The 22,466-nt window shown below is 32.3% G+C and overlaps 3 protein-coding genes across 3 annotated transcripts; 2 read left to right on the forward strand and 1 right to left on the reverse strand.

The window, feature by feature from the left end:
- The first annotated feature begins 6,568 nt into the window (after positions 1 to 6,568).
- LOC108332431 (annexin-like protein RJ4) lies at positions 6,569 to 9,549 on the forward strand. The gene is made up of 6 exons (XM_017567693.2): positions 6,569 to 6,767; positions 7,976 to 8,121; positions 8,236 to 8,454; positions 8,549 to 8,761; positions 8,890 to 8,979; positions 9,118 to 9,549. Exons 1-6 carry the CDS (start codon positions 6,695 to 6,697, stop codon positions 9,319 to 9,321), a joined length of 945 nt encoding a protein of 314 aa, XP_017423182.1. The 5' UTR covers positions 6,569 to 6,694; the 3' UTR covers positions 9,322 to 9,549.
- A 2,497-nt stretch (positions 9,550 to 12,046) lies between these two features.
- LOC108333560 (annexin-like protein RJ4) lies at positions 12,047 to 14,130 on the forward strand. The gene is made up of 6 exons (XM_017569024.2): positions 12,047 to 12,141; positions 12,336 to 12,481; positions 12,662 to 12,880; positions 13,152 to 13,364; positions 13,579 to 13,668; positions 13,755 to 14,130. Exons 1-6 carry the CDS (start codon positions 12,069 to 12,071, stop codon positions 13,956 to 13,958), a joined length of 945 nt encoding a protein of 314 aa, XP_017424513.1. The 5' UTR covers positions 12,047 to 12,068; the 3' UTR covers positions 13,959 to 14,130.
- A 1,744-nt stretch (positions 14,131 to 15,874) lies between these two features.
- On the reverse strand, positions 15,875 to 21,366 carry LOC108332396 (uncharacterized). The gene is made up of 8 exons (XM_017567647.2): positions 20,920 to 21,366; positions 20,058 to 20,117; positions 19,651 to 19,899; positions 19,456 to 19,532; positions 18,995 to 19,071; positions 16,734 to 16,866; positions 16,438 to 16,647; positions 15,875 to 16,354 (listed from the first exon to the last, which is right to left on the reverse strand). The coding sequence occupies exons 1-7, from the start codon at positions 21,329 to 21,331 to the stop codon at positions 16,492 to 16,494; spliced, it is 1,164 nt and encodes a 387-aa protein (XP_017423136.1). The 5' UTR covers positions 21,332 to 21,366; the 3' UTR covers positions 15,875 to 16,354; positions 16,438 to 16,491.
- Positions 21,367 to 22,466: the final 1,100 nt, after the last annotated feature.

The following is a 22,466-nucleotide window of genomic DNA, read 5'->3' on the forward strand; positions in this document are numbered from 1 at the left end:
ACATTCTCACTCCCCTTCTTATCTTTGATTTCCAAATCAAATTCCTGTAACAATAAAACCCATCTTATGAGACGTGGCTTTGAGTCAGATTTAGCCAGTAAATATTTGATGGCTGAATGGTCAGTGTATATGATAACTTTAGACCCTATCAAATAAGGTCTAAACTTTTCAAGAGCATACACAATTGCCAAAAATTCCTTTTCAGTGGTGGCATAATTCAATTGTGCCCCATTCAGAACTTTACTGGCATAATGAATAACATGAAAAATCTTGCCACGTCTCTGCCCCAAAATAGCCCCAATAGCATAATCACTAGCATCGCACATTAACTCAAAATTTTGAGTCCAGTTTGGTGCGACTACAACAGGGGCTGATATCAACTTCTCTTTCAAAACTTCAAAAGCTTTCTGACACTCCCCATCAAATTCAAATGGAGTGTCCTTCACAAGCAGATTACAAAGGGGTTTAGCTATCTTGGAGAAATCTTTTATGAATCGCCTGTAAAAACCAACATGTCCAAGAAAGCTCCTTACCCCTTTGACATTCATAGGAGGTGGTAATTTTTTTATCACATCAACTTTTGCTTGATCCACACCTATTCCCCTGGATGAGATCTTATGTCCTAAGACAATTCCCTCACGAACCATAAAGTGACATTTTTCCCAATTTAGAACAAGGTTCGTGGCAATGCATCTCTTCAAAACTACATCCAGGTTCTCTAGGCATAAGTCATATGATTTTCCAAAAACTGAGAAATCATCCATGAAGACTTCAATGCAATTCTCTACCAAATCAGAAAAGATGGCTAGCATGCAACGTTGGAATGTAGCAGGAGCATTACAGAGACCAAAAGGCATCCTTCGGTATGCGAACACACCGAAGGGACAAGTGAAAGCGGTCTTTTCTTGGTCCTCTGGATTCACTACTATTTGATTGTATCCTGAATAGCCATCCAGGAAACAATAATAAGCTTGTCCTGCTAGCCTTTCCAACATTTGATCCATGAAAGGGAGAGGAAAATGGTCTTTCCTGGTGGCTCGATTTAATTTTCTATAATCAATGCACATTCGCCACCCTGTGACTGTTCTTGTAGGAATTAATTCATTTTTCTCATTCTGAACAACAGTCATACCTCCTTTCTTAGGAACAACATGCACAGGACTCACCCAAGCACTATCTGAGATAGGATAAATCATTCCTGCTTCAAGCAATTTAAGCACTTCCTTTCTTACCACCTCTTTCAAAGTAGGATTTAACCTTCTCTGTGGTTGTGCTATGGGCTTATAATCCTGTTCCATCATGATCTTATGCATGCAGTAGGTTGGACTTATGCCTTTCAAATCAGAGATGTGCCAACCTATTGCCTTTTTATTCTCTTTCAAGATTTTCACTAATTTTTTCTCCTCACTGTTTGATAGAGAATTGCTTATGATCATAGGCTTCTTAGAATTTTCTTCTAAAAACACATACTTGAGATGATTAGGAAGCATTTTTAATTCCATTTTTTCCTGATCATCCAAATCAGCCTTTTCCAATTTTTCCACTCTCACATCAGTTGAATTCTCTTCTTTTAATTTTTCTAGATTTTGTGAAATCTCCTCCACTTCAGATTCTTCTTCAACAGTCAGCTCTTCACAAGCATCAACCAATACACGCTCTAAAGGAGATTTCACATACATTTTGATTTTTTACAGTCTCAATTACATCATTCAGTACTTCAACTCTGAAACAGTTCCCTTTATCTTTTGGATGTTGCATAGCCTCCACAACATTAAAGGTTATTGTTTCATCATGTAGCCTCACCTTCAAATGACCATCATCAACATCAATTATGACTCTAGCAGTTTTCATGAAAGGTCTACCCAATATAAGGGGGACTTCAGTATCCTCTTCCATGTCAAGAATAACAAAATCTACTGGAAAAGTAAACTTATCAACTTTCACCAGTACGTCTTCAATAACTCCATATGGGTATTTTAAAGACCTATCTGCTAATTGTAGAGTCATCCTTGTTGGTTTTACTTCCATGTCTCCTATTTTCTTTAACATGGACAAAGGCATCAAATTAATGCTTGCCCCTAAGTCTATCAATGCTTTTCCAATAGGGAGTTTTCCAATTGTACATGGAATAGTAAAGCTTCCAGGGTCTTTGAATTTTGGTGGTAGAAGTTTTTGGATGATGGCACTACAGTTCCCTTGCACCTCTATTGTTTCTTCCTCAACATACTTTCTCTTCTTGGTCAACAGATCTTTCATGAATCTAGCATAAGAGGGCATTTGTTTAAGTGCTTCAGAAAAGGGAATTGTAATTTCCAGCTTGTTGAAGAGAGCCATAAATCTAGAAAATTGACTTTCTTTTTCCTTTCTAGAATATGTCTTTGGGTACGGTAAAGGATTCACAAACTGTTTTCCTTTTTGGCTCTCTTCACTTTTTTTTATTTTTATCTTTCTGCTCTTCCACTTCTTCTTCTTTATCTTTCTGTTCCTCATTTAACTTTTCTTGCTGATCCTCTTTCCTCACAACTACACTTTCTAACACTTTACCACTCCTTGTTGTTATAGCTTTACAGTGCTCTTTTGGATTTGGTTCAGTGTTAGCTCCAAATGTATTTACAGGCTTCTCTTCCAATTTCTTGGCCAACTGACCCATTTGAACTTCTAAATTTCTTAGAGATGCATCTGTGCTCTTTTGATTTGATATGGACATCTGCATAAATTGTTGAAGAGTTTCTTCCAGTTTTGATGTCCTATCAGAAAGAGTGGGTTGTTGTTGAAACTGTGGAGATGGTCTACTAGAACTAGCCTCACCCATGCTAGGATGAGGTCTCCATCCTTGATTATAATTTCCATAATTACCAGAACGGCCTTGATTTCCCATGTAATTGACCTCTTCCTTAGCATTGGTAAGAATAGCACACTGTCCATTTTGGTGCTCTCCACCACACAGTTCACACCCTTGCACAGTATGTTGTGCCTGTGATACATTTTGAATCTGTAATTGTGATACCTTTTTCATCAGAGACTCAAGCTGTTGAGTCATAATTTTATTTTGGGCTAATAAGGCATCTTGGGATTGCAACTCAAACATTCCCTTCTTTTGATTTTGTCCTCTCTCACCCTGAACATCATTGTCGCTAGATGCCATATTTTCAATAATTTCATGAGCTTCATCAGGTGTCTTCCACCTAATGTTACCTCCTGCTGAGGCATCTAGCATCAATTTTGTGTGAGATTTTAAACCTCCTAAGAACAGGTTCAATTGAGTGGGGACATCAAATCCATGTATGGGAGTCTTTCTTAACAATCCCTTAAACCTATCCCATGTCTGACTTAAAGTTTCTTCAGGTTCCTGTTGGAAAGAGGATATCTCTTGCTTACCTTTGTTTATTTTTGATTGAGGGAAATACTTCTGCAAAAACTTTGACACAACGTCATCCCAACCTGTCAGACTTCTCTCAGGAAAAGAATTTAACCATTTCTTGGCATTGCCTGCCAAAGAAAATGGAAAAAGACTAAGTCTGATTGCCTCCTCTGACACATTCAACATTTTCACAGTGTTGCAATATTCATTAAAAGTTGCCAGATGATCATAGGGATTTTCGTGTGACAATCCTGAAAACTGATTACTTTGAACAAGGTGTATCAATGCTGGCTTCATTTCCATGTTAGCCGCAATTATCACAGGTTTGGCTATACTGTTGAAAGATGTAGGTACAGTAACTGAAGCATAATCTTCCAACGTACGCCTTCCTTGTTCATTTTCCCTGTTTTCCTCCATCTTTTTACCCTCTTGGTCAGATGAAGAAAAAGCGTTTGAGGATAAGCTGGATTCTCTAGCTTCTTTTTTCCTATTTTCTCTTCTACGCCTACTATTATTTCTACGGGCTGTCCTTTCAATCTCAGAATCAAACAATAAATTCTCAGACTTTGTTCTGCGTGGCATACAGAACAAAAATCTTCAATGACCAACCCAAGAAATAACAACAGGAACAAAACACAATATATACAGATACACAGAAAACTAAAACAATGAATTTACGGAGATGGGAACAGAATTGAAATTGATAAACAACTAATTAAAATAACAAAACAATCAAATTCCCCGGCAACGGCGCCAAAAACTTGATAACTTTTTGGCAAGTATACCAAATCGTTACAAGTAATACAGTGATAAGTAAAGTATCGTTCTCTTCAGGGAATTTGTGTTACGTTATTCAATTAAAATTTATTTATCAAAATCAATTTGAACAACAAAATATAAGTGAATTAATAGTCTCAAACTAGATGACAATTTAAAATTGAAATTGAAATTTAAAGAAAGCTTCATTGGAATTGACTTCATGACCACATTACAGTAACTATTCTGAGCAATATAACTTGCGTTCAAACATCAACATCACAGTATCTTGGTTTAATTCCTTAAAACAAGTTCTAAAGACTTATGTTCCATTATTAATTCCTTAAGTAATTAAACATAAACTTTGCATTAAGAACGATGTTATTGATGACCAGGAGAATTGAAACTATTCCTAGCATCTTTCCTTCTGGTTGCTTTTCTTGCGTTAATACTCAAATTTACTTCCCAGTACAATTTAAATATAAAAACAAGTTTATTTTACTTCCGTAAAATAAAATAAAAAGTAAACAAGAAAAGCATACGAACACAATTTATATTGAACAGGAAAGATTACATCAAATGTCAGCCATTACAGTCAATTCCAACGAATGAAAGTTTAGCCTATCCTAGACATCACAAACATACTCATTTCTGCAATTCCTTGCATGATGTGCAGTCTTGATGTCTTCAAAGAGGTCTCCCCGTTCTCCAGAGCAGTTCTCCCGTCTTTTCCTCTGTCTCATTCTGATCTCTCTCTATCCTCCAAAGCACGTCTTTTAAGAGACAATTTATTTCTCATAAAACTGCTCCATTCACTCAGCGCACAGAAGCAGATTCGCTGTGCGAATTAAAATTAATTCAGCAATCAACTGCACCAACTCGCTAAGCGCACAGCCTCTGGTGCGTTGTGCGAATTCAAGACTTGAAATCTCCAAACTGGCATGATTCGCTCAGCGAACCAATGGTGGTGCGCTGTGCGAATGTATTCTCCTGGCTCTGCGAATTTTGCTCCTGCTATGCGAGAATTGGCTGACAAATTCACTTTTGTACAACTTTTCCTGAACAATATTTTACAACACAATCTACTTCCTATTACGACTTTTCACTGAGTAATAACATGAATAATTACAAAATTGAGATCCTTTATAAGTGTCAAAACATCTGTTTTTCACACTTATCAATATGGAGAAATTCATTGTTCCTAGTCGTTATTTTTTTTTATCATACATCCATTATACTATCTTTCATCTCTTTTAGTAGCTATGCATTTTGTTAACTTATTTACGAAATCTTACACTACTAAGTGTTTTTATGTTTTAACTAACAAACTCTCTAATACATGGTGTTAGTCTTTTTGTTCTTATCATATTAATACATTTATATCTTTATTATGTCTTAGATATATAAATTTTCTATTAAAGTTAATATTAGAAATTATATTCCTCTCCTTTTCCAGTATCCTTATTTGTAGTTTTATTGTTTTCATACATCTTTAGATCCTTTAAACAAAACTATGTGGATGTTGAATTTCTCAATTACAATTAAAATTATAAATTCTTTATCAATAGATATTAGTGGTTAGTTTTGTTAGTAAAAAAAATGAAACTCAAAATCTCTTGTACTATCGATCTAATTTTATATCTTTCAAATATTTGTTGAAAGAATTAAATTTAGAACTTTTCTTACTTTTTTTTTCCAACTTTTATCATTAAACCAATATTGTAATTTTAAAATTATATAATTAATCTAATTTTCCATTACAACAACATATATTAAACATAAACAAGAAAATAATTAATAATATTAATTGAACTATAACTACATATTAAATAGAAAGATTACATCACAGTAAACTTTTAACCTCACATAACATGTGAGAGTCAATTATCACAATATATAAAATTATTTACCCTCAATTTGGTTGATCAAGACAAGAATATCAATGCCTATCACATGACATAACTATACTACACTCTAAAATTTGGTACTTCAGCCTTATAGTACATTTTGAAATTTGGTATACTTCAATCTTATCTTTAAAAATGTTTCAATAAATTTAATAACGCGTGAAAGTTTCAAATTTTTATACATATAAACAAAAGTAATATTGAGTTTGAAATTCAAAATTAAGAAAAAGATGAAAAAGTAAAAGAAACTTTACCCTATGACAGTAAATGAGCCGTTGCACAGAAATAATGAACCCTATAAGACAGTGGTGACATTTGTTCTTCATGCAAACAGAAAGGGACAAAATCTCACCTCAGGCTATGTAAATTCATAATTGACGCTTCATACGCATTTTACTAGCAAACAAGTCTCAGCTACTGCAGCCAGCTCCTTTACATAACTTTATTTGTAATGCTTATTATTCTTTCCCTTTCTTCACTTTGTTTCTTAACGCATTAAAAGATGCTTATTGAAGAAAGTGCACTCAAACGTATACTTAGAAACATGTAATATTGTGAAGGCGATAACTCCAAGGGAGCCATTCCTTCTATAAATTGAGATCAGAGCAAATGTGCATTCTCACATCACACACACATAGTTACTTTCAGAGTGTTAGAAAAGGTTATTCCAATGGCCACTCTTGTTCTTCATCATCAAACTTCTCCTGCTCAAGATGCTGAGGCTCTTCATCAAGCTTTCAAAGGTTTTCATAAACTTATACCATTTTAATTATTTATTACTTTCTCTGTTCATTGTTAAGGATTTTTTTATTACTTATATTACACTGTCATGAACCATTTCAGACATTCTTGATATGCTAAAACTATGGCAGATGTTTTCATTCCTATTAATATTTCTTATTGTTCTGATTATTTCTCTTTTAACTTAACAGGGAGAAGATGATACTCTTTTTGTTGAATAAAAATAAAAGCTTTCTTGATTTTTAATTTGATTTTCTTAAAATTGATTTTCTCTTCTCTGTACCAAATGATACACCTTGGAATATAAGAGTAAATCATGAGTTATTCTGTGTACTAGTAACTTGTGCCAACCCAGTGAAAAGAAAAAGCTGAGGTACTTGAAGAATGATAATAATATAATATCTTGAAAACTATAAAAGATCAGCATAAACCTAACCCATGTTAAATTGTGTATTTTTGCAGTCTTTTTTAGAATAAAGTCATAAAGACATGAAAGTTGATATACATCATTTTATAATTTTTGTACAAAATTGTTTTAATATTTTTATTGAGTTAAATAAAGATATGAATGCACATGCACACACATATCTACTTTATATATATATATATATATATATATATATATATATATATATATATATATATATATATATATGTATATATTTTATTAAGTTAATACTATATGAATGTCATGCACATATATCTACTTAATGTTTTATTATTTCATATTAGAGATAAAACAATTGATTTCTTTCTCATTTTGAAAAGCTAAAAAAGTTTTTAAAATTAAAGGAATTATAGAAATATTAAAAAATTGTCCTGTCCCTGCAGTCTCAAATAACAAATATAAATCTGATTAGAATAATATATTTTATAGAATGAAAACACAATTGATAACACAATATATTTCCAAGACATTGGTATTATTGAAGACTCTTTACAAAGATGTAAGAAAAAACAACATATAGTCCTTGTTATCAAATACCAATACAGAAATTGCGTGTCACTAAAAATTCTTTAATTTTCGTCTGACATGAGATACAAATATACAATGTGAACAAAATCTTTTTCTTTGACTTTGTTCTAAACAACAGTCAGTGACATAATAATATAATTTGTTTTGTTTAATGAGATACAAAGATAACTGTGACAAAATGAATATGATGACATGATACTCAAACCAAACATGACATTGTTTTTAATGATTTAGGATGGGGTTCTGATGGCAAGGCTATTATAGCTATACTGGGTCACAGAAATGTTCATCAGAGACAGGAAATCATAAAGGCTTATGAAGAGATTTACCAAGAGAATCTCATCAAACGCCTTGAGTCAGAGATCTCTGGTGATTTTGAGGTATAATAACAACACTATCCCATATGACTTTAGAGTATCTAAGTAATTTGTTTTTGATAACAATCATGTGGTTCATTTATCCTTACATTATGATGAATTGTGTTCATAAATCAGAGAGCTGTGTATCGGTGGATGTTGGAGCCTGCAGATCGTGATGCTGTTTTGATGAATGTAGCAATAAAAAATGGTCCAAAAGAGTATAATGTGATTGCAGAGATTGCTAGTGTTCTTTCAGCTAAAGAACTTTTAGCAGTGAGGAGTGCCTATCATGATCGCTACAAACGTTCTTTGGAAGAAGATGTGGCAGCACACACCACTGGCCATCTTCGCCAGGCAAGACATTTTCATACAAATAATTTGAGTGTTTGAAGTCACTTAATGAAATTTTGAATGCTAATGGTCAAAATCTGTGATTGGTTTTGAGCAGCTTTTGGTTGGACTGGTGAGCTCATATAGGTACGAGGGTGATGAGATCAATGTAAAATTGGCACAAACTGAAGCTAATATTCTTCATGAATCAATCAAGGAGAAGAAAGCCAACTATGAAGAAGTTACAAGAATTCTCACCACAAGAAGCAAAACTCAACTTGTTGCAACTTTCAACCGCTATAGAGATGAACATGGAATTTCCATCAGTAAGGTACTGATAAATGCAATACCCATTATATATAACTCATTAATTTCTACAAGTTTGATAGCTAAATTTGTTTTTCTATATTTAATTTATCTTAAAGAATGATTAAAAATAATAGTGTATTTTCTTTGCAGAAATTGGTTGATCAGTCATCTGATGATTTTGTCAAGGTATCGCACACAGTGATTCGTGGCATCAATGACCACAAAAAGTACTATGAGAAGGTCAGGTTCTCACTTCCCTAAATGCAAGTTTGAAAACACAGCATTAAGAAAAAGACTAACAAATCAGTTTCTTTTCTGTATAAGAAAATAGACATTGTATCATTGTAATCTGACCCTAAAGTTTTGTATTATGAATAGGTTTTACGCAATGCAATAAAAAAGTTTGGAACTGATGAGGATGGGTTGACTCGTGTGATTGTAACAAGGGCTGAGAAAGATTTGAAGGACATCAAAGAGGTGTACTACAAGAGGAACAGTGTTCATCTTGAAGATGCTGTGTCCAAGGAAATCTCAGGAGATTACAAGAGGTTCATCCTTGCACTGCTGGGGAAGCAAGACTAAAGAACTTGCCCTAATTAAGGGCATACCTAGAAATAATGAGTTTCTGATGTGTTGCTTCATTAGGTCAGTTTGTGTCTTGTTTGAGGGCATATGTGCCTTTTCCTTGAGTTATGTGTCAGTACTTTGTTTTTTCTCTTATTTGACAGCATCTATCTATTCTGTTTTCCTTTGAGCATTCCTTTGAGTTATGTTTTCTGTTACTTCATTTAATAAAAACTCATTATCAAAGATTGAGTTCTTCATATTATATTATATATATATATATATATATATATATATATATATATATATATATATATATATATATATATATATATATTTTGACACTGAAGGGACAGATAAATAAAAAATGTTTTTATATTATATAAATCAGAATGAATATTTTAAATGGGGAGGTTTATTTTATATAGAAAGAAATTAGGATACAAACTGTCATTATTCTCTTAATTAAATATTTTTAATATGTTTTACGAAGTATTCCTGCATTTAGTAATAAATGAATAATTATCTTGATCATCTCAATGTTATTTATTTATTACACTAAACTTTATCATCTATTCAAACCATACAAATATGCAAGATAGATAGAGAACTCATAAGTCTTTGATTCCAAGTTTATGTTACATTATGCTGAAACATTTTATAGTTTATCGCAATCTTATTTACCCTTAATTTAAAATCAAATAAAGATATTAGTCTCTTAAAATTATGAAAGAATATTTCTTTTCTTTATATAAATTAGGATTTTTATATGGAAACAACTGTTTTAATATTTTTTAAGAAGTCTCTAATAATTTTTTTTATTTCTTTTTGTATATCCAATTATTTCACATAATTTAAAAATTGATATAAAAAATAATTTAATATTTTTAAAGACAAAATCCTAACAGAAATTTCAAACTCAAAAACAAACTTATTATCTCGAGAGCTTTAAGGTCAAACACTTTTAATATTTATTGTTTTCTTTTTCATCTCTTCTTTATTTATTGAAGAATTGTTAAATAGTTTAACTTTTAAAAATAGTCGAATTTAAAATAAGTAAAATCTGATGTCACCTGACTTATTTTAACCCATACGTAAAAAATAACAAATTAAAACACATTTTACATCGTATAGAAGAGAAAACTACATGAAAAAGAAAACAAATCAGCTTTGATTTTATAAAAAAAAAAAAAAATTTTAAACTGCGAGAAACATGAGAACTGATTTTATCAATTTTTTTTAATAAAACTCTGATAACATTTTAATATCATTTATGTGTCATTGTATATATGATTGGTCTAAAATTACTCTACAATTAATAATAATTATAAACATTATTATAGACCAATCACAAAATGACATTAGATAATGTTAAAATTTTATAAAAAAATATTGTTAAAATATTAATTGAATGTACAAATCCTATGCAGTGGTTGGCAAATTAGGTCGGCACCTAAAATGTATCATTATAAACTATTACTGTCTTTGGCGGGAGGTTCTAACCAAACAAATAAGACAATAATGTACAAAATTAAACTAAAATGAAGTGAAATGGTTTCATCCAGTGGTTTTAACAATCGTCGTACCTTTTATAATCGATAATCCAATTCCTTATTTTTCATAGATAGAATAGGTCGATAATTTCAGTGAGAAAAAGGAAAAAATGTTCTCTAGAATCTTCTCAAAATATTAATTTTATAAGTTCTTTCTTAGTACAATGGCACGTCAATGATTCGTCTCCATTCACTATTCTTCATTTTTTTCAAAGTTTTAATTTCTAACATTATTTTGTTCTCCTTGGCAACTTACAAGAGTGGCAATTGAGAATACATTTATTTTCTAACACATTATTTGTATTGGTTATAATTTATTGATCACTATGAAATTTGTAAGAAAAAAAGAAAATTATTAAGGTCAATTTGTTTTAATTTGCAATTAATTTTAATTAATATTTTTTTCTAAATTTGAAAAGGAGTTGAATTTGATTGTTTTGTAAAGGAAAGATTTTGGTAACGTATTGAAGGTAGAAATAATAAATAGGACGGAAGTAAAAAGTTATTTTTATTTCTAAAGTAATAAGTATATTTGTTGTGACACTTGGACACTAAGGAGGATGGAGAGTAATCATCGATGCAAAAGATACGAAGTACAAGAGGCACAAATAAAGAGCGACTTCAAGCTTTAAGTAAGAAGGACATATGAAAGAATCGAACATACACTGGAATGAAAAAATCTAGAGACTGTATAGGTATGAAACTATACAGTTGAAGGATAGTTTAAAGGGATTAATTTAACTATTCATATCATCAAAATGCATTTGTTTTTCGGTAGCCTAACCCATAACATTACATTTTTCACTAAAACTCTCAAATATATATTTACTTTTTAACCCACAATGATCAACTTAGTGTGATGTAGGAGTCTAAAATATATTTTAATATATTTTAGAGGACATAGTGAACACAGAAGCTATTGTATAATATGTTCAGTTTTTAAGAATATATATATATATATATATATATATATATATATATATATATTGAAATATTCAAAATTTTTTTATATTAGGTTATGTATCATCGTGTTAGTATGTTTGAATTTATTTGAAATAAAACAATTATAATTTATCATGTAAGTGTTGGACATTGTTAAAAAGTTGTTAAAAAGAAAATGGTTAAAAAAATATTTTTCATATATATAACTTTGCAGCTGTGTGTATAAATTTAATTAGGCAGAAGCTTAGACTAAAAGTAAACAATTGAAGCATGGCTACATTGGTTGCTCCTCCCAACCACTCTCCTGTGGAAGATGCAGAATCTCTGAGGAAGGCTGTGAAAGGTCAGATACTGACATGATTCATCATATTTCCAAAAATTCATTTGATCATAGGTTTACATATTTTGAGTCCATCATCAAATTTCCAATAATTTGTTAGGAACTTGGAATAGGTGATGAGCATGTCAGATTTTTCAAAATTGTGATTTATACAAAAAAGACTAAGATTAAAGCAATGGATTCTGAAAACTTTGTAGGTTGGGGAGCTGATGGAAAAGCCATTATATCAATACTAGGCCATAGAAATGGTGAACAGAGGACCCAAATCAGAGAGGCATACCAGAATCTCTTCCAAGAGGATCTCATCAAACGCCTTGAATCCGAGCTCTCTGGTGACTTAGAGGTACACAAAATTGGCACTGGAAATCTCAGAAAAAGTTCGTGTTATTGTTGTGAAATCCAACTGCTAAGAAAAAGTTAAACACCATATTGCTTTAAAGTCGTGGATTAGAAGCTATGTCAATCTATCTTACTAATAATGTAATTAATAAGTATTGTTGTGTGGGTTTTATGTACGAAACAGAGAGCAATGTACCGTTGGATATTGGAACCTGCAGAACGTGAGGCTTTGTTGGCCAATATAGCCCTTAAAAGGGATGAAAAAGGCTACCAAGTGATTGTGGAAATTTCCTGTGTTCTTTCACCTGAAGAGCTTTTTGCTGTGAGACGTGCGTACCACAACAGGTTCAAACGTTCCATGGAGGAAGATGTGGCTGCTAATACCACTGGCCATCTTCGCCAGGCATGTCTTACATAATTCCACAAAACTCAGATTGAGTTTCTTCTTGTGATTCTTCCATCTTAATTGAGTTTTGCCACCATAAGTTTTAATGCAGAACACTATGATTAACTGAATGAAACTAATTTTCACTGGAAAGTTTCACCCAAAATATATACATTTTGTAATTTATACACACTTCATATTTTGCATTTGAAGAGAAAGAAGTCAACTGGTGAAAATGATTTAGGGTATTTATTCATGATCTAATTAGGGTTTGGTTAATTTGATTCAGCTGTTGGTAGGGTTGGTGAGCTCATTTAGGTATGGTGGCAGTGAGATTAATGCACGATTGGCACAATCTGAAGCTGATGCACTTCATGAGGCTATCAAAAACAAGAACAAAAGCAATGAAGAAATTATTAGGATCCTTACCACCAGGAGCAAGACCCAACTTGTGGCCACTTTCAACCGTTACAGGGATGATCATGGCATTGCCATTACAAAGGTACAACATGGAAGAACCTCTTATTTACTTTCTTCATGTTAAGATTTCATGATGTTATAATTATGTTTTAGACAAAAAAATGCCTTCCATGATGTGTGTCTGTGTTTCACGTGTCATATGTGTCGGGACACAAGGAGACGCCATTTGTAGGACCTGATAGCAGAAATTTTTTGAAGAACTAGTTTTCTTAGCTTGTTCCTTTTTCCATTTGCAGAAACTGTCCGATGAAGGGTCTGATGAGTTTCATATGGCAGCTAATTTAGCTATTAGTTGCATCAATGATCATAAGAAGTACTATGAAAAGGTGAAAATCTTATGTGCTTCTTTGAACATGACATGATGAAATACATTTGTCATACAAAGAATTGTTACTCTGAATCCATAATGCAGGTTCTGAGAAATGCCATGGAAAGTGTTGGAAGTGATGAGGAAGCATTGACACGTGTGATTGTGACAAGGGCTGAGAAGGATCTGAAGGAGATCAAAGATGTGTATTACAAGAGAAACAGTGTTCATCTTGAGCATGTTGTGGCCAATGAAACTTCAGGAGACTACAAGAAGTTTCTGCTCACTCTGATGGGCAATGATGACTGATTTACTTATTCTAAGGATACAATACAACACACATTTAACAGATTTCATAGTATCTTTTTTTACAGAGTGACCTTTGTTGTATAAGCCATGGTTATGAATTGTGGTTTGAAAATTGCAATGGTAACCATGTGTTGTTTTGGAAAGCTTTGCTATCACCTTAGAATTTTTGCAATATTGATCTTAATTTTATAATTTTTTGCAATCAAACCAATTAAGTTGGTTTAAATTTTGTTAAATAAAACAAAATTCAGGTCAAATATTTATTGAATACATAATTTGCAAATCTAATCAATTGAACTAAATTAGTAATTTTTTTAATTAATTATTATTTCAGAATTTTATGTCACTATATTTTTTTATGTAATTTAATCATAATAAAATATGTGAAATATTTTTAGTGATAATTTAAAATCTCATTAAAACTCATTGTTGTACTTACTCTCAACCACAACAAATTACAAAGTAAGAAAAAGTAAAACAAAGCCTCTTACATATTAGTACAAGTTTTACAAGGAAATTACCTTTACTTATACAACAACTTTTACTAGCAATTATATATGTTAAGCTACGTAGGAGTGACTTAAATTTGTGTGAAATTGATTCCATTAAAGAATATTTAAATTATTTGGTGTGAGTATTTTTTTTTTACATTAAATGAATTACTTTCATGGATACTTTTCTTTTGGTACTTTCGTATTCAAACTTATACTTGACTAGATTTTGGATCATGTGTTACTTAGCCAACATCTTAACACAAGAAGGTTGGTTATGACTTATAAGACTTTTTAACACATTTCTTTGATGCTCTACGAATAGTAAGAGAAAGAAAACTTATTTAGAAAAGCTTAACTAAGCAAGCATTACTTCCAGACAAAGAATAAACAAAAGGTCATTAAATTTATTTTATTATAATATATATTATCTATGACGTGTCATTAACTTAAACATCATAATATCTTTACAGATACTCTGACCGGGACCTCATATTAGAAGAGAACACGTAGGTAAAGGTCCTCAAAAACATATTGGCTTGAAGAGTGTAAGTAGACAAATTGAAAGAGCATGAGTACATCTCAACCTTTTATAAGGACATAATCAAATACAAGTACATTGTTTATTGCAGAGAGATTAGTACTATAAAAAAAACAAAAAAGAATGGGTGTGAGAAAAAATTTCCCTTACATAATTTTAACAACCTACAAAACTCTCCGTACAGTATCATATGTCATCTATCCGCAAATCTCAACTTTAACAGATTCCATCTACTTGCAGATAGAATAAAACAAAAGGAAAAGGAACTTGCAGCTAAAAGCAGCCAGTTTTCTCCAACTGTCAAGTGCTGATCAACATGTTTTCTTCTGAGTTCAATCTCAAATGGTAATAAATAGCCCTTTGCATGTACCCACTGGGTCGCCAAGCCATGGTAGCATAAACCAAGACAAAGCAAGGGATGACACCTAAACATAGAACTGTCTCAGGGGGCTCTGGTTGCAAGTAAAGAGGGAACAAGAAAACTGATAAGAGAAGATGAAAGATAAATAACACTACTGCCAACGTTTTGTTATCTAAGAGACTCATTTCTTATCTCAGGAAAGCCAAAACCATAATGAAGAGAAAAAGAGGAACTCCTTTTATTGCCTTCTCAGATTCTTCGATTTGAAGGTTGTAATTTATCTCATGTAATCTTATTTCACCAACAACAAATGTACAGTTGACACGTTCATTCTTTAATGTTGTGTCGGAAACATTAAAGCGTTTTAACCCAACACAGGATAAAAAACGTTTCTACTGACTGCTTTTATAGTAATCGAACTGACAACCTTCGATGAAATGGAGGGGGCACTGTTACAATGTAATGTTATAGTGTGATTTTCCTTAGGGGAGAGATGGCAGGTTAAACCTAAAATTTGAGAAACTTGATGAAACAGTGCTGTATTTTCAACAACACGATAATAATACATAGTTGGGGACCAGTTGGTCCCATTAAGGAACAGGAAGAGGGAAGAAAAGATACAAAACTAAAATTCAGTAATCCAGAAAGCCAGATTTCTAGAAACATTTATTTACAAACCATTTTCTAAGAGTCGTGATTAATTTAGCACGGGTAATAATGCAGGTAAAAGTTTACACAATCTTGTGTAACACTCAGAACTATTCTGAAGATAAGCTACCGTTCTCATGATGACTGTCTCTACTGGTATCACTTATTTAACAATGTTCGGTGCAAGTTGGGACCAGCCTCGGGACATAACGGTCACTTGTTGAAACAGAAATTATTCCTTTAATTGCTGTCTGCTTTGGTAGACAAGGCGTAACATATGTGGACCATCTGCATAATATGCTATGTAGTACATACAGAGTAAAAGCAGCTTCACGTCAGATCCATATTCAGAACCCTGCACCAGAGAAAATGAACACAACAAATTACTTCAAAGATTTAAAAAATAAATAGAAAGTGCGAATGCTATATAGTGCTGACCTGTAAGCAACTTTGGAAAAGAAAATGTTTCTTATGTATATAAGCTTCTGAGGCTCATTTTTTACAATACAGAGTCTCCTCGATACTCCTAATTATAACACTCATGCTGCCACCGCTTTCCAATGCTTTAATAGCAGCTCGGTGCGCAGCTCTATGCCACTTGAGCAAATTATATGACTGCAAAACTGACCATCTTGCTTGGTTGGACATCTGCCCAAATACAAGAATGTCAAAGTTTAAATATTAATATCACAAAATACAAACCACCAGAGCAGATGTAACAGTTGTGGAAAGACCTCAGCTGTTGACAACGGAGGATCAAGAAGAAGACAGATGCCTCTAAATAGATTTTCATCATTTTCTCCACCCTCTGCCTCACCGTATACAAGCGCTTCAGCTGCAATACCAGCAAAAAGTACCATGCAGTACCTAAACCATTGGTTAGTGGTTGGTTGCATTACATAAAGCAACAGTCTCACTTGGAAAAAAATTCGGGATGGGGGGTGGAGGAGGAGGACTCGGTCCAAAACTTTCAGCAACAAGTTATTATGTTTCATATGTCCATCAACATAGGGCTAAATGGGCCAGAAGACAAGCTTGTATGTGCCTACTGAGATAGTGACCAGAATTGAAACAGGAATAATGAATTAATACCTGAAGAACCTATAGTTAGGAATAAAATTATTTAACTTCACCATTACAGTTATTAATGGGAATAAGATATCAGAATTCGAGGACAGAGGTGCCTCCCAGAATAAAGAAGAGAAGGAAATCTCATTATATTCTGTATATATCTCTCATTGATAAGAATTAAACAAAGGATGAAGACACATGAAAAGGATAAGAAATAGGATTTCTGATATTAACCCTAACAAGGAGTCTGAAGATACAAGATACAACAAAGATCTTTGTTAAGCCTAAATAAAAATATGGTGGTGATCTTTCATGACTATATCATATGGTATGGGGATGTAGAGTAAATGATTTCTATTATGTGTCTAGTAAGCCCTAAGCATATGGAAATTAAGTTGTCTAATGTGTTTGCCATTTAGAGTGGAAAGTAATATATTTTGCATATTTGAACTTCGTTTTCGTAACTATTTCTTCTATTTTTCCCAATTTTTCTTAGTACAGGTTAATCCTTGGCTGTGCTTGTGTTGTACGCACATATTTTGTGTCAAAAGAGTACTTAATCCATTAAAAAGAAGCTACAAGATCTCTCTGAGGAAGCTCAAGTCTCAAGATATTAGAAAAAACAAATTATAGAAGTTTTCATTAGGCATGACCATGGCATCTAGAGGCCTGGTTGTGATCTTCTCTCAAAGCTTATTATAACCATTATTTTAAAGGCAGGGTCGTGACCTTCTCTGAAAGCTTATTTTTCTCAATATCAAAATGTCCAACCATGACATTCACATGAATGACCATGGCCCGTGGTAGAAAAATGTCACCCCCATGATTTCTTTCTAGGCTTTCTTGTTCTACATTTTAATTGCAATTTGGGCCCATAGCTCTCTTACCCAATGTCTTTAAATAGATTATTCCTCTCTAGGCTTAGGCTCTCTACATTTTATTCTCTATTAAGTAGATACCAAAGGAGACCATGGATACCTCTCCTCTTTTCTAGGTTTGACATTTCTGTTACTTTACTTTTTCCATGACTATGAGTGAGTAGTGTCATTATTATGGGATTAAGGCATAAGTTGACGAATGTTGAAGTTTAATTTATTTTTTTCTACAATTTCTTTTCATTTCTCCTCCTGATTTCTCTTCTATTGGTTTTCATCTTTGTGAAGCGATTAACAATAATTTTTCATTGTCATAAATGCTTAGGAAAGGACCAAGAAGTGAATCTAATCATTGGAACTAAAAGGGAGGAACCTAGATTTACATCACAAGTGTAGATTTAATCCTTCAAGGAATCAATGAATTAGCAAAGAACCTGAAAGTTTTCTTACATCAATTTTATCCCAATTAATTTGCTTTCCTAGTTCCATTTTAAATTTTCTGCTTGAATTCTTTATTTCACAATCAATACCCAAATTCAATTAACTTCTTTTCCTTTTAATTTACATTAAATCGAAATAATTACAAAGCCAAAAAACACTACCAGGAAGTTGATTACAATCGTGCACTTGTGAATTATTGTATCACTGGCAGAAAGTTGTATTGTGATGCCACAAAATGTTAAGGCCTAGGTATTGGAGTTGGGCATAAAAAGGCTGAAGAAATGGCATTTATTAAGACAGGAAATGAGGTGAGGGGATGATGAGCTAAGTTATCCATGTGGTTCTAAATTTGTTGGAATTACTAGCTAAACCCCTATTGGAACTTGTAGCAATTAATTTTCAAATTTATGCAGAGTTATTTTTGTACCTAGAATATACCATGATTATACTTAGAACTAAAATCATACTTGTAAACACAAAATTTGTCAGTGCAAATAGATACTATCTCAGCTGAGTAACTCATTTAAGCTACTCAGAAATTTCATCATCATAATGTCTAAAACTTTCTAATGTATCACTATAACTAAAAGCTATAATGTTATACATACCTATCAAAAGTTGTACCATCAAGTCGACCTTCCGCAAGGTTATTGGCAAGTTTTTCATCCCAAAATTGAGTCCCTGCCTGAAAAACAAGGATTTACTGCAAGTAAAATGATGTTGAACAATTAAAGAAAAACTTCAAGATTCAGGATTTCGTATTTGCTACAATACAAGTAAATAATGAAGCACATTATGTAAAATATTATTAAAGTAGAAAAATAGGAAATAAGAACAAGACTTGTACTTGTAAGTGTACAAGTGTTAACAAATACAAATAATTTAAAATCAAAGATACTGCAGATTGATCACTAAACTCGCCAATGCATTAACCAATCAATGTAGTCAATTTTCAAAAATCGACGTAAGATAATGAATGAAAAATATTCAATCGTATTTAACACACAAATAATTGTACACTGCAACGAAAGATTAAGAGGAAATAAACTGTCCTTGAATATAAAAATACCTGTCCTTGAATGCCCATTTGCATTGCAACTATAGGGTCTAAAATCACCCCCCGAATTGGGCAACCCATTAGGTAAGCTGAAATTGCATTATCACGGACCTTGTAAGACGGGTAGCCAATTAATCAAACATAATCCAAATTGTATAACCCCACATGTGACCTTTAAAATCCATCAAAATAAACAACACTATTTACCTGTCACTAAATGTCCAGCTTCATGAACAAGAATTCGGCGCCTAAATGGTGGCCAGTAACTTGAGATTTGAGCTAAACAAGTACCGCCGAGAAAGATAGCATCTGCAGCTGCTAGACCCAATACCACTGCAAGGTTGGGCCTGAGGTCAATTCCTTGTGATATAAGAAAGGAAACCGCACCAAGAAATGCAGCCAAAACAATATTTGAACCATCTGAAAGACCCCACTTCTTGGGAGCAAGTTTAGTCACTGCCCAAAAGAAAGGAAAAATTATAAAGTATAACCATTTTTCTGCAGCATAGAATTGTATAAAAGGTTACTTGTCACAGCATAACATAACTTAAAAAAGAACTTTTAGCAATTTATAGCTAAGGGGAAAATATTGTGTGACAAATTCATATTTTTACCTTCTAAACCAGTTGAGTAGCTCAAGACGTCTGGTGTCACTTTCCTCGGTCCATCCAAAACTATACAAGACACCAGAAAAAGGGGGAGAGAAGATAAAGGAAAAATAATACCTGTTAGTGAGTGCATGAAAAGGCTTCACTAGAATGATTATAGAAAATTGTTAGAATCTTGTAAATATAGTAATAGTGGATATTAGGATTTATTAGTCTTAGAGAAAATATCATTTAGTGAACTCATATAACTGATTATGTGAGTTTTCTTGCTAAAAAATCACCAATTTCAGTGGGGAATAATCGATTATTAATGCATGCATGCTAAAAGTATCAAACGGAATTCCAATTTCATCAAATGACCCTACTCTTTATTCCTACCATGTGTAAGTTAACATAATATGGAAACAAGGACAGCACAATCGTCGCCTAAATAAACCAATTACCTTCTGTCTTGTATTCTATCAAATTAACCACAGACACTACAAACTGTCTACTAAGATCTCTCCTCTTTTCACTTTTTTTTATCTCAATCCAAACAATCTCATTTTCTACTCCAGTTCGTTTCTTTTTTCTTTTCAACTCACTCACTTTCTATCACCCAATCCAAACAAAGTGTTATTCTCTGTACTATAAAACATTCCTTTTTACTCCCCGTATATATCATCTTTTAACCTCAATCCTCAACCTAGAGACTAAAATAGATTAAAAGGAAACGCACAGGTACTAAAATGCAAGTGCCGTGACTAAGGAAAGTTTTTATAAACATACGAACCATATAAATAATTAAGCAGAAGCAAAACTATCTTAACATTATTTATTACTAGTAATTACTGATATTATCTCGGAAAAGAAGATGACCAAAACTCACCAATGTTTCTGCATTTGCCGAAATTGGGCAAGAAACCCCTATCTTTGAGGAACTTGTAAGCGTTAGCAACAAGCTTCATGTCGTCAGCGTTCAAGCACGTGTCTAGAACCTCCCAATCCCTCTGCGGCCCGAACCGTTCCGACTCGAGGAATCGTAGCCGAGTCAACTCAGTTGCCGGATAAACGCCCTCGACGAGCGGCTCTTGGCGTTCCCTTTCGAGGGACTTCAGGAACCTCAGAGCTCCGGCAAGGTCCTTCCGCTTCACCGCCTCCTCGTACTCCCTCCATTCTCGGAAAGCTCTGCATAGAGGAGTCGCAACAGGGAAAGTGCGGGAAAATCCGAGGGAAAATGGTTGGGGCACGAGAAAGTGAGGGGAAATTTGGAGGTTAGGGAAGAAGTTCGAAACGGCCATGAAAACAACACGAGAAAAAATGATGGTAGTGTGTCTATTCAATTATTCCAAAAACTGTTAAATCAATTATCAATTATCAATTATATGTTTATGAAAAGAAAAAAAAATTACACTAATATTCTTTTTCTTTTTTTTTCTATTTAAAATAACTATCTACCAATGATTAATTTACATCATTTTCACAGTGGTTTGGATTAAAGGTCGCCTTTAATAATTTTTTATAACTAAAGTAAGAAAAAAAATAACTTGTTTACAGATTAATTTATAAAAATTCTATTATATTTATGTAAACTAATTTTAGTTAATGAAAAGGTTTATTTTTATAAATATTTATGTAAAATTATCTAAACAAGACTTAGATAATATTTACTTGCACGGGTTCATGGTTAAAATTTTGGTTAAATATATTTTCACTGTCAAATTATTGACTAAAATCATATTCTATTTTTATTATAAAATATGTATCAATTTTTTCTTTACATTTTATAAAAGAATGTATACTATCTTTGGTAGCAAAGAATAGTTAGGTTAAAGTCTCTCTCTTTAGTACAATTATGTCCTTACTACAATTCTCTCCCTAATTATAAGAGACCTAGAGGTGGATTTGGATGTGATAAACTTGGTAATGGTGTACCTTACCTCTTATTAGGATAAAATTTGTAAGATTTTAAATTTTTTAATAATTAGAAAAATATTATTATGTATTATTATATATTAGTTAATATTGTTGAATATTGTTATATTATTACTAGGGATAGTAATATTGTTATATTATTTAATATTGTTGAATATTGTTATATTAGTTAATATTGTTTAAAATGAAAATTCATCATGCAATCCGCTTGTTATTCGCATGGGTACTTGTTTCAAAAATACTCATGGATATTTTAAAACTTGTGAGTATATGTGGATACTTGCAAATATTAAAATATATATATTTTAAAAATAAAAATTTTAAATATAATTACAAAAAATATAAAATTTCATATAAAAAATAAAATATAAACTAAATATTTATTTGTAATTAAATTTAATCTAATAAATTATAAATTAATATTATTTTAAATTAAATAAAGTATAAATTAAATTATTATTTTTATTTTATGTGGATAATAGGTACTCGCGGGTTAGATAG

The sequence above is a fragment of the Vigna angularis genome, chromosome 11, assembly GCF_016808095.1.
Source record: "Vigna angularis cultivar LongXiaoDou No.4 chromosome 11, ASM1680809v1, whole genome shotgun sequence".
Lineage (NCBI taxonomy): Eukaryota > Viridiplantae > Streptophyta > Magnoliopsida > Fabales > Fabaceae > Vigna > Vigna angularis.

Bases quoted from the DNA above. Each gene is read 5' to 3' on its own strand.
- LOC108332431 (XM_017567693.2), top strand. From the start codon at position 6,695: ATGGCCACTCTTGTTCTTCATCATCAAACTTCTCCTGCTCAAGATGCT. The intron at 8,455-8,548 runs GCAAGACATTTT...GGTTTTGAGCAG, and splicing joins CCACTGGCCATCTTCGCCAG to CTTTTGGTTGGACTGGTGAG. The intron at 8,762-8,889 runs GTACTGATAAAT...TTTTCTTTGCAG, and splicing joins ATGGAATTTCCATCAGTAAG to AAATTGGTTGATCAGTCATC.
- LOC108333560 (XM_017569024.2), top strand. From the start codon at position 12,069: ATGGCTACATTGGTTGCTCCTCCCAACCACTCTCCTGTGGAAGATGCA. The intron at 12,482-12,661 runs GTACACAAAATT...TGTACGAAACAG, and splicing joins AGCTCTCTGGTGACTTAGAG to AGAGCAATGTACCGTTGGAT. The intron at 13,365-13,578 runs GTACAACATGGA...TTCCATTTGCAG, and splicing joins ATGGCATTGCCATTACAAAG to AAACTGTCCGATGAAGGGTC.
- LOC108332396 (XM_017567647.2), bottom strand. From the start codon at position 21,331: ATGGCCGTTTCGAACTTCTTCCCTAACCTCCAAATTTCCCCTCACTTT. The intron at 20,118-20,919 runs GTGAGTTTTGGT...TGTCTTGTATAG, and splicing joins CGGCAAATGCAGAAACATTG to TTTTGGATGGACCGAGGAAA. The intron at 19,900-20,057 runs GTAAAAATATGA...TCTTTTGGGCAG, and splicing joins CTACTCAACTGGTTTAGAAG to TGACTAAACTTGCTCCCAAG.